The sequence below is a fragment of the Brienomyrus brachyistius genome, unplaced genomic scaffold, assembly GCF_023856365.1.
Source record: "Brienomyrus brachyistius isolate T26 unplaced genomic scaffold, BBRACH_0.4 scaffold56, whole genome shotgun sequence".
In the NCBI taxonomy this organism is placed as follows: Eukaryota; Metazoa; Chordata; class Actinopteri; order Osteoglossiformes; family Mormyridae; genus Brienomyrus; species Brienomyrus brachyistius.
This window is the reverse complement of record NW_026042331.1, coordinates 1,758,906-1,770,929: the sequence shown is the minus strand read 5'-3', so window position 1 is coordinate 1,770,929 and position 12,024 is coordinate 1,758,906. Positions and strand designations below refer to the sequence as shown.

Sequence of the window (12,024 nt, the reverse complement as noted above, 5' to 3'; positions counted from 1 at the left end):
GTAACTTTGTCCAGTGTCTCTGGTTGTATTACGTATTTCATGGTTTTATTGTAGCTTTTCTATTTACAGCATTTTGGCACAACATGTATTGTTTGTTAATGTGCTTTTTAAACACAAATCACTTGACATGACATACAAAAAGCATTTCAATGTATGTTAGTTCAGCCATCTATCTTGCACATTCTTATTAAGTACAGGGTCAGTACAAGAAAGGGAGCGTGGAGCTGATCTGAGGCAGAACAGGGCTCAAGGCAGGGGAACACCCAGGACAGGATGCCAGTCTGTCACAGGGCAAACTCTCACACACAGTCACTATGGGTACTTTTAGAGGCACCAATTCACCTGAACCACGTGTATTTGGACTGCGGGAGGAAACCAGAGAACTGAGAGGAATCCAACGTGGATACAGGGAGACCATGCAAACTGCCCATGTAACACCCTGAATAAAGGGGAAATGTAAATAAACACATCCAGGCACGACGCTTCCTCCGTGGTAGCATTACTGAGAATGAGGCATCGCGCTGAAAGTTTCCCCTTTCCGGCCTCCGCAGACATAATTAATCAACCCGTTGTGAGCTGAAAGGCTCAACAGGTAAACCGCAAGTTAAATATGGATGTAAAGGCAGGTATCATTTTTTTTCTTTAAAAGCTTTTAACCCCGTCAGCCCATTTTTAACGTTTTAACTTTTCTCAGAGCTTTGGCATTTTAACTTTTTTTAAATAAGGCTTTGTTTTTATCAGACATTTTATATTTGTAATTATGAATTTATTAATGTATTAATAAATGAATTCTGCTTTCCTCAATGACTGTTTTATTTTTTCAAAACTACTGTGATACAGCTTTCAAATAAAAATTAATCTATCACACCCAAAGAGAGCTGGGCCGGATATCGAAACCACAAGCCCAGCTAGAGGTTAACTTGCTCTCCAAACCTGCTGCAGAGTGAAAGGCAACCAGGTCTAGTCTCAACCCCTGAGGCTGATCGTGACCGCTGATCTGGACCCCCTTGCCTTCTCACTGTGGATCTTCAATTCCACGTCACTCATCCCCCTCCCTCTGAGCCTCAACACCTACATCTAGCAGAAAACAGCAATATTACCATTATTTTGCAATTATTATACTTTTAACATCACATCTGTCTGTGACAGACAGTTTGACCCAAGACCAAGCTACGCCCTGCCCTTAGTACCCCAGTTGACATCCCTGGTGGATCATTTCATCCTATGCCTATGCAAGGAGGGACGTGATGATGAAACGCCTCCATCTGTTACCAAAGAACAAGGGATAAGTTCTTTTCCTAACTTCGCTGGGTGTTTCACTGTGGGAGATACAGACGGCTCCCAGAATGCACTGCTGTATCCCGAATCAGGAAACTATAAACACCCAAAAGTTGATTCTTACACCAGTTCTGAGGGTTTATGTCGTGGTTTTTCTCCTTCCCCGCCAAATCAGAAGTCAGAGGGCCGCTTGTGTAGTATCCAGAATTCAGTCTTTACTGCAACAATGAAGTTACAACCAAGGCTGGACACGTAAAGTGTGTCCAGTACTGTTTTACACCAAGTTCTTATCATTATCATTCTCTTCTTATCTCATCACTTAAGCATCATCATTCCTTCATCCATTCACAATCATTGTTTTTTCCCTTAATCCACACCCCTAGGTGATAAGTTTGTCCATCATTTCTTTTACCGTTTGGTCTCTCGGCTGAACATAATGGTGGCGCGAGCAGCTCCACTTGGTTTTTTAAAAATGCTCAGCCGTGAACTTCTGGTGAACTCAGGCGAATCCCTTCCTTCAGTAGTAAACCTTGGCAGTTTCAGCCTGTTACACATTGTCTAACTAGAAGGTTGATAATATATTTGTCCTTTAACATAGTGATAAAATATACGCTAATAAAAGTGAATATTCATAGATTCAGGACTAACAAAGTAACATAAACAGAAACTCAGACTAACAAAAGGTGCAAATACATACTCAGTTGATTACATTGTGTTGATTACATTATAATGTTTACATTGTAAACATAATATCATGGATATTTGGCATACTTTTTAATAATATTATAATACTTGTATTCTACGTTATATAGTGCTAAATAATATTCAATATATTTCCCCCACACACAATCCTGTCCATCCAGCCCAGGAGGGAGGGCAAAAACCCTATCACCCAGGGAAATTCCACTCCCAGCCCGCCACAGGCGCGCCCCCCCCTTCGGGGTCCATGGCAGGCATGGCTCACAAACTACTAACACTGAGAATCAACCAACAGCAGCACAGAGGGTACATCAGGAAGGGAGGGGAGGATCGCCATAAAATGACCTCCCATGAATATATTGCATGTATAGCAGGACTACAAAATCTAGATATATCTAATACAAAGATAAGTAAAAGGTTAACTAATAACATTGCATACTACTATAACAGACAGTCTGTCATAATCAGAAAATCCCAGATGTCGTGGGAGGCAGGCATGCTGCAGGTCTCCCGCCCGGAGTATTCACACACGGTACGGCCGAACTTCAGCTATGGGCAGGACTGCATCCAAGGTGTCTATGTCGCTATCCGTTTCCGTGTTGGTCCAGGAGGATGCCGCTCCAAACGGTCCTCCCACCACTCTAGACATTGCAGCTATAGTCGCCTGCCAGGCCAGTGCTCTCCCCACTAGGGAGCGAACAAGAGGAACTACACAACAAAAGATTAGTAGCAGAGCAAAAATGAGCACAGCACCCACACAGAGTGCTTTCATAAGGGCTTGCTGCCAATTTCCCCACATATCATACCACCAGTCAAACAACCCATCATGTTGTCCTGCATTACTTGCCATCTCATCCTGTAACCCCGGCAACTTTCTCATAGCCTCAGTAAAGGAACCATCCGGGGCTGTATTATTAAAAATAAACGTACAGCACTGATCCCCGAACAGCACACACACTCCCCCTTTTTCTGCCAGGAGCCAATCCAGGGCTATCCTGTTCTGCCAGGCCATCAGACTGGTGGCCTGAAGCTGCTCCCCCAGAGATGCGAGTGCCTCCTGAGTATAGTTGGTAAACCTCTGCTGATTATAGTACAAATAATTTATCCATTCCACATTTTTGTTAATAGTAGGCCAAATCAATATCGATTCGAAACCAGCAGCTATCACTTCTCACCTTATATTTCTCTGGAATGCCCCTTGGCTGGCCAATTGCATCTATATATACATTGGGATCATTCTCGTAATTTGCAACAAATCTGCGGGACCTAGACGGTCGTCTTCTAGAATATATATCCACCTTGCTGACTAACATTATCCTAGCGCAGAGGCCTCCCCAATTATAGGGAAGAGTAGGCCTCAATCCGCCCTCCTTACCACACAGCCACTACACATCTGCCAGGGGCACACTCTGGTTTTCTAGCGCATCCAGCGGAACACGTGATAGTTCTCCGTTCTGTAATCAGGGACCTTTCACATTCCAAACAGTTCCACATATTCCCCAGAAGATGCCTACCTCCTCTGGCCTATCATTTGTAAAACACTCATAAATAAGTCCCTTGAAAAAACTCAATTTGTTCGCCATAATATCTTGCTGTCCCCCTTTCCAGGGCTTAAACTGCCCACAATGCTTTTCCACCCTGTACGCATATTTAGAATTTCCCTGATATATCAGACACTGATATGGGCAGTATGGTATGCGCTCTGACTGGTTAGATATGGGTCTGCAGTCTTTCTCAGGGGCCTGCCCCTCCTGACACAGACTCTTCCAGAATCTTATAATCCTCTCCATTTCCCATTCTTCACACTGTTTATTAGTGTATGGGAATGGGACTACTCTAACTGAAGGGTCAGGACCTGCACACAACACACAACCCTCCTGCCCTAATGAAGCGGCGGTATACTTAGCCTATTTATACCACCAATTTCCAAGCATACGTTTTGCTAACCCATCCAGGTCTACTTCATCCTGGGTATATTCTACAATTTGCTCACTCTCCTCACTCCCATATCTCCTCCCTATCTCTCCGCTTTCGCTCATTGTTATCTGAGAGGTTATTCAGCATCAAAGGACAAGGCGGAGTCAGTGAAGTCAATTGTTCTGAACTCACCTGACCTGTGGTCCTGCTGTGCCCCCAGACCTGAAGGGCTGGATATATCATTAGCATCACCAATATCATCGCTGTCAGCCCTACCAGAACCCACAGCTTCGTGTCCTGTCTGGAGTGGCTGGTCTGCTTGCGACGCTCCCTCTTGACCCTCAGTCTGCTCTGAACCTGAAACTGGCTCCTCTCCAAGCTGTGGAGCTCCTCTGGGAGCTCCATCAGGGCCATCTGAGTCAAGGGCAGCTACATCCTCTGTGTCGTTTTCAGTGACTATCTGCCTTTTGTGCAGTACTCTAGTGCAGTGGTTCAAATGATACCACGTGTTACTCCCTTCTACCTGTACTGCTGTTGCTGTGGCTCGTGTCACCTTGAAGGGTCCCTCTCGTCGGGGCTTGTGCCACTTTCGCCGGAACACTCGCAGGTAGACTTTATCTCCTGGAAAGATTACTGGCTCCTTCTGGTCTGTGTCTTCTTTCTGTGCTTTCTCCCTTTCCTGTTTGGAAATAGCTTTGTGTATTTTGGTTAACGTCCTCATGTACAACTTTAATTCATCCCCCAGCTGATCTAGGCTGGGTCCCTTATACGGCCCCCTCCAAGTCGATCCAGGCATTGGTCTCCCTGTCAGCATTTCATGCGGAGACAAATGCGTCACCCTGTGCGCTTCCATCCGATACGCCATCAAGGCTGTTGGCAGTGCATCTACCCAGTTCATTTTCGTGGTGGCGCAAATCTTATTCAGCTTCTGCTTAAGTGTGCCATTCACTCTCTGCACCATGCCCTGCGACTGAGGGTGATACACACATCCCAACCTTTGTTTTATTCTCAGCTGTTGAACCACTAACTTAGTAACTTTCCCCACAAATGCAGCTCCATTATCAGAGCTGATTTCAGTTGGTATCCCAAACCTCGGAATCACCTCTCTGATCAGGAATTTCACCACTGTCATCGCCCCCATGTCCTTGGACGGTATTGCCTCCACCCATCTGCTGAACCTGTCCACAATCACAAGCATATATCGCTTTCCATATGCTGTTTTTCCCATGTCCACATAGTCCATCACCAAGTGTCTGAACAGTCCCTCCGGCACTGGAATGTGCCCTACTGGGGCTGTGATTGCTTTGCGTACATTGTTCTTAATGCACACCTCACATTCTGACAACCTTGTATCCACCATTGCTTGCAGCTGTGGTGCCCAGAAACCTTGCGGTGTAAAAACACCTCCCCCCTTGTGCAATGGTCAAGACCATGCGCATCCGTTATCAAAATGTTCACCAAAGACAGAGGTGCGGCCAAAAGCCCCTCATGGTTGCTATACAGACCATTAGCATCCTTAGAGGCCCCCCTTTTAGGCCACACTGAGGCCTCATAGGGGCCCGCACGCTCCTGCAGGGCCACCAGATCAGAAACAGTAAGGTCCAGCTCTATAGTCACCATAGGCAAAAGATGAGCAGTCCTGACCTGCGCAGCCGCCCTGGCTGCCGCATCAGAGGCCGCATTGCCTTGAATAACAAAATCACGACCTTTGCGGTGGGCATGACACTAAACAATAGCCAAACGCTTGGGATGCATCATTGCGTGTAGCAACTCCAAAATCTGATTATAATGCTGAATGGGGGAGCCGTCAATTTTGCAAAACCCCCTTTGCTTCCAGACTGCTCCAAACAGATGGCATACATCATGTGCGTATGCAGAGTCTGTGTAGATTGTAACCGTCTTATGTTGTCCTCGCCAGCACGCTGCAGTCAAAGCCTTTATCTCCACTAATTGAGCGGAACAGGGTTGTGCCACTGGCTCTGAAACGAGAGTGTGAAAATCATCACCCTGAGGCTGAACTACAGCAAACCCAGCCTTCAAGGCATCCCCATCTCTCCAACATGAGCCATCCACAAACAAAACCATCTCGCTATTTTCAGTGGGAGAGCTCTCCAGGTCTGGTCTCAGTTTAATGTAAACCAAAGACTCTGCCACACACTCATGTGGCTGCCCCTCATCCTCCAGGGGAATGCTGTCTGCAGGGTTCACTGTAGTGCAGCGCTTTATTGTCACATCCGGGAAAGAGAGAAATGCAAAGTACGCTAGCTGCCTTGCTGGGATCAACACAAATTTGCCTTTGTCAATAAGGTCCACCACCTTATGTGAAGTATAAATTGTCACTGGATAACCCATTGTGATGGCAGTGGCCTTTTCATAGCCTAAATAGGCAGCCACCACTGCCTGGAAACAGGGTGGGTATCCCTGAGCCACATTGTCCAGCTTCATACTATAGTATGCCAATGGCTGCTTCCGTCTGCCAGGACACAAGTCCTGAGTGAGCAGGGCTGTCCCAAAGCCGTCCTTCCTGTTCCCGACATACAGATAAAACGGCTTGGTGTAGACTGGGAGGCCCAGAGCAGGTGCATTCTGGTGCTTCTGCTTGATAGATTCAAATGCTACTGAGTTCAAATTAAGGGGGCCTTCAAATTAGTGTGGCCCTCCTCCTTTATCAGTGCCCACTACGGTGCCACCTTCACAGCACAGTCCTCAATCCAGTCCACGCTGAATCCTGTCGTCCCTAAAAAATGTCAGCATCTGTGACACAGTCATGGGTTTCGGAGCCTTAGTGATTCCCTTTAGCTGTTCTGCTATAGCTTTCCTCCCGTGGCTGATCTCACGCCCCAAGTACGTAACCTGCTCTTGGTAGTACTGCAACTTGGCCTTGGACACCTTATGGCCCCCTTTTGCCAAGACCTTCAGCAACTGCACTGAGTCCTGGTGGCAGTCTGCCAGCGTTTCCGCACACAACAATAGATACTCCACATATTGTATCACTGTACTTTTTAAATTCAGTCTAAGTCTGCCTTAAGCACCTGATTAAAAACATGCAGCGAATGCTTAAATCCCTGTGGCATCCTCGTGTAGGTATACTGCTGACCCCTGTAGGTGAAAGCAAACAGAAACTGTGACTGTTCTGCAAGGGGCACACTGAAAAATGCTGAACACAAATCCACAACTGTAAACCATTTTGCATTGGGGGGGCACATTTGTCAACAGGGTGTGTGGATTGGGAACTTCTGCTGTCTGATCCTCCACTACCTCATTTACTGCACACAAATCATGTACCAGCCTCCACTTTTCACCTCCTGCCTTTGGCACAGGGAAGAGGGGGGTGTTGCAGCAGCTAATGGTAGGCACCAACACCCTTGCATCCAGTGATCCCTCTATCGTTTCCCTTACACCTTCCTCGGCCTCAGGTTTCAAGGGGTACTGGTTTTTCCAGGGTGGTGTGCACCCTGGCTTAAGATAAATTTCCAGTGGGCTAGCTGAATTAACTAGGCCTACATCTGTATCATGAGCAGTCCACACCTCCTCAGGCACTTCTCTTTCCATTTCCTGCCAACATTCCTCTGTACTTTCTTTTGAATCACACAAAACTCCTATCATGCTCCACAGCCACGAATCTCTGTTGTCTAACTTCAAATCACCTACAACCTTTGCACTCTAATCCTTACAATCCTTAACATCTTCTCTCCTGCCGCTGCCTGCACACCTTCATGCACCGTCGGCACCCAAACCACCTGCTTTGCTCGCCGCATCATTTCTCCCAGATCCAGCATGGACTGATTAAAAGCCATCGCTATGAGAATATGTTCTTTATGGCCCAGTTCAAAATAATGTCAGCTGCAGAAATATGGAGCACATGTAATTTATCTGTATTTTAGACGGCAGACGAGGGGCTGGGTGACGTCGTGGCTGGACGACTTGCAGTGTAGCTTGTTATCTGTGCATTCTGGGCAGCGTGCTAACTTCTGATTACTTTTGGCATTTGGTTCGATGTTACGTCATTTCCAGGTGTGTCGGTGCCCAGTATGAAGCTAATCGCCGCATTATAGGTATGAAAAGAAGACAGAATAGCAAAAAAGTGAGAAAAAAATTATACCTAGAAGACCACTAGAGGGAGCGCACACATTCTGTCGTACTTGATACAGTAACAACAGTGATGTATAGGAACAGAGTTAGAAGACAGTAATTTATATATAAAGAATGCAGTTTCATTAATCTAATTGGGTGGGCCCAACTGTCAATACCACCCAGACCTATCCATAGCTCCGCCTCTGCGTCAGTCCATCTACCAAACTGGACAGCAAATTTACAACCGTTCTGTTTCAGTGGTTATATTTAAGGAATGTCACATTAGTAAATTCACACTTTACATGAACATCTGAAATGGGCAGAGACAAAATCGGCAGTACAGGCAGACCGATGTCTTTGAAACTCCTTTTTCCTTCAGCACCCTCTTACTGCAAAACCTCAATCCAAAGTATTCTATGTTGTTCATCTCTGTGTAACTGTGGTCCATTAAAAGAGGTGATGCTGCCTGAACCACCAGCCAAGGCTGGGAGGAAAGGGAGGAACACTAGTAAAATGAAGGAAGAAAAGCAGCCCACCCTATCTCAAGGTCACGAATACAAAAGTCAGGGAGTGTTATGAAGAAGACACCACACTTAAGACCATTGGTTTTATGCAGTGAATTACACCAGAGAGAGTTTTTGCATTTTACCTGTCTTACGTAACATTCCTCAGCCTTCAGATTTTTCCACAGATTGCAGGACATAATTTAGGGTGCCAAACAAAACAGCGGAACTGCAGTTGTCAGGTATCCCGGGTAGCGACGGGCAGGTAAGTGGGCAGGAGGCAGGGAAAGACAAGGCAGGCAGGTGGAATACAGGGAAAACTGGGGATTTATTAAGGGAAAGAAGGCTACAGGCAGGACAGATCAACGGTAGTAACATCCAACATCAATGACGGACAAATTTGTTTAATTCATTTTAATCCAAAAGTATACAACAACTAAATAAATCAACATAAATAGAAACGAATAAAACCATTCCGACAGCTGCTAGTTTTTATTATGTATCAGACTATTGCTTGCCTTCGGCATTCCTGGTGTAATTACCTGAATAAATGTTTGACAGGAAATCTAATGAGTTTCCTTTTCCTCAGAGACAAATAGCGCCGAGTCTGTGCCATCAAGCTGCTTGTGTGACCAAATAAAGCTTCAGACATAACTTGTTATCTGTGAGTAAACCTTACCTCTAATCACTTCAGTATTAATAAAGGTTTATAAACAGGACTCTACGGCGATCTGTCACTTTGAATTCCAGTGGTTTTTATAAGGCAACCTATATTGTCACACCCTGCCAGTCCTGTCCTCGTGTGTGCCACGGCCCCTCGTTAACCTCGTGTGGAATCCCCTTGTCATCAGCTGTTGTGAGTTGGTTTTCATTAGTTCTGTGTATTTAAGTCCACGTCAGAGTTTGTTTCACTAGTCCTGTCATTGCATTATTATGACTATTCTGTCCCGTATGCCTCTCTGTGTGCCCATTAAAACTCTTACCTTGTGCCTCTAATAAATACCCACGGCTTCCTGTCTGTTACAAAGTTTTCGATCCAAGCTGCTACAGTTCCTAAAATCCGTGCAGCTTTGAGCTTAAGCAAGAGCCATTTGTGGGGGACAACATCAAAGACCTCCTGGAAAGCGAAGTAGATGACATCATAGGCCTTTTTGTGATCAATTTCTCTTGTAGCTTCCTCAAAGAAATCAAACAGATTAGTCAAACAGGACCTTCCTCACCTGAATCCATGTTGGTTATCCCTCAGAATGTTACTTACCATTTTCACTTGGATTATAGCTTCCATTATTTTTTCCAGTTAAACTGATTGGCCTATAGTTTGCTGGATTACTTCGATCCCCTTTTTTGAATATGGGTGTTATATTAGCATGCTTCCAATCAGAAGGTATCACACTAGCAGATAAGGATTTCTGGAATAATAAAGTTAAAGGTCGGCTAATAATATTCCTCATCTCCTTTAAAACTGTAGGCAAGATGCCATCTATTTATTTTGAGCTTAGCTAGGCTTAGTACCACATCAGCCTCAGTTATACATATATTGATCATAGACGACATTTGTTGGGGAATGAGGGGTTCAGATATGACCTTTCCATCAGTGAAAATCCCCTGCAACTCTCACAAGAAAGTCTGAAAAAAGGGAAATGTCTCTTCTGTCTTTACAACCCACACTGGTTTCCAATTTTTGTGCATAGCTCAGCAAGAGTACTGCTGTATCCTGGAACAAGAGTTGTATACCATGCAGAAGATGGAGGAGAGAAGGGAGAGGGTCTTGGCAAAGGTTATTTGGGTGTTTTAGTACGAGAGGGGGATATAGGGCTGTCGGAGGAACAAACAGGTACGCTTTGGTCTCTTCAGGAATATTAAAAGTATGAAATATAAAGCGAGACAAAATCATGAAATATTATAAGCAATAGTAAGTAGTCCCTTTAATGATTACAAAATTATGGAATATCAGACAAAATTACGAAATATCATAAGCATTGCTAAGTAGTCCTGTCGGTGTCGGGAGTGGTGGGCGGCGAGTGCCACCTTGCGGACCGCGTAGGAACTGTAGTTTTGAGTTTTAGCACCCTGCTTGTTCAGTCCAAGAGCCGTACGTTTGTATTTGGTTAACGTTTGCTCCCTTAACTGTAATCCTTTATTAAGGTTCCAAAGCACGAAGTGCTATGGAAACTTATTGTTTTTCTTAGGATTATTAAGGTTCCAAAGCACGAAGTGCAATGGAACCTTATTGTTTTTCTTAGGATTATTAAGGTTCCAAAGCACGAAGTGCAATGGAACCTTATTGTTTTTCTTAGGATTATTATTATTAAGGTTCCAAAGCACGAAGTGCTATGGAAACTTATTGTTTTTCTTAGGATTATTAAGGTTCCAAAGCACGAAGTGCATTGGAAACTTATTGTTTTTCTTAGGATTATTATTATTATTATTATTAAGGTTCCAAAGCACGAAGTGCATTGGAAACTTATTGTTTTTCTAAGGATTATTATTATTATTAAGGTTCCAAAGCACGAAGTGCAATGGAACCTTATTGTTTTTCTTAGGATTATTAAGGTTCCAAAGCACGAAGTGCTATGGAAACTTATTGTTTTTCTTAGGATTATTATTATTAAGGTTCCAAAGCACGAAGTGCTATGGAACCTTATTGTTTTTCTTAGGATTATTATTATTATTATTATTTTTCTGCCCTAAAACTGAATGTACAGCCTAAATCGTAAGTGCTAGAATTATGAAACTTGGTACGATGATGTCAATTCCTCCCCGCTACTCAGATAATCCGACCCAACCATGTCGGCCAGATGGGGGCGCCGTGGCGCCCTCTAACGCGTTTTGATTGATATCTCCTGTCCTGTTAGTCCTATAATTGAAATTCATATTTCTACTGATAGAGACATCCTTGCCCTACCAACTTGCCATTTGGACTATGAAGCTCCGCCTACTTAGATTTTTTGCTACTTTGCATAATTTGCAAAACCTACTTTTGCTTGTAATTCCTACACCGTCTGACGGAATCAGACAAATGAGGTATCAAACCGATCAGGTCTCTGAGCTGATGAATAATAATTCAAATAACCCTGATATTGGTCTATCATACGGCCACTAGCCACGCCCAAAGTCTACGTAAATTTAGCCAGTATTGGTCTGACTGTTATAACTTGGCCATACCTTAGCCTACCTTCACCAAATTTGAAATCCTATCTCCGTACCCCATTCTGGGGACACTGTTGAAGGCGGGCCGCATTTCGTCAATAGGGGGCGCTACAACTAAAAACTGCCAATATCTCCTGACTTCCTTGACCGATCCAAATGAAATTTGGCATACATGTACTACTCTGAAGCCTGAGGTCAGGAATCTATCAGGGCAGTCATTAGTCATAAAACCCTAGCCACCATCAGCCAATCAAAATCAAGCAGCATTCTGACAGGCCTTTGACAGGCTTAACAACAGCTGATCTGAACAAAAATAGGCTTGTACATTTGTCTCCTAACCCCTAGCAATCCCTGCGAAGGCCACACCAATTGTCCACATGGGGGCGCTACAGCGACAGGATTT

General features: G+C 44.5%; 1 protein-coding gene across 1 annotated transcript; it reads right to left on the bottom strand.

The window, feature by feature from the left end:
- Positions 1 to 1,002: 1,002 nt before the first annotated feature.
- LOC125724471 (uncharacterized) lies at positions 1,003 to 10,854 on the bottom strand. The gene is made up of 2 exons (XM_049001187.1): positions 4,087 to 10,854; positions 1,003 to 2,685 (listed from the first exon to the last, which is right to left on the bottom strand). Exons 1-2 carry the CDS (start codon positions 5,252 to 5,254, stop codon positions 2,501 to 2,503), a joined length of 1,353 nt encoding a protein of 450 aa, XP_048857144.1. The 5' UTR covers positions 5,255 to 10,854; the 3' UTR covers positions 1,003 to 2,500.
- Between the last annotated feature and the right edge of the window lie 1,170 nt (positions 10,855 to 12,024).

Bases quoted from the DNA above. Each gene is read 5' to 3' on its own strand.
- LOC125724471 (XM_049001187.1), bottom strand. From the start codon at position 5,254: ATGGTGGATACAAGGTTGTCAGAATGTGAGGTGTGCATTAAGAACAAT. The intron at 2,686-4,086 runs GTGAGTTCAGAA...TTTGTTGTGTAG, and splicing joins ACAGCAGGACCACAGGTCAG to TTCCTCTTGTTCGCTCCCTA.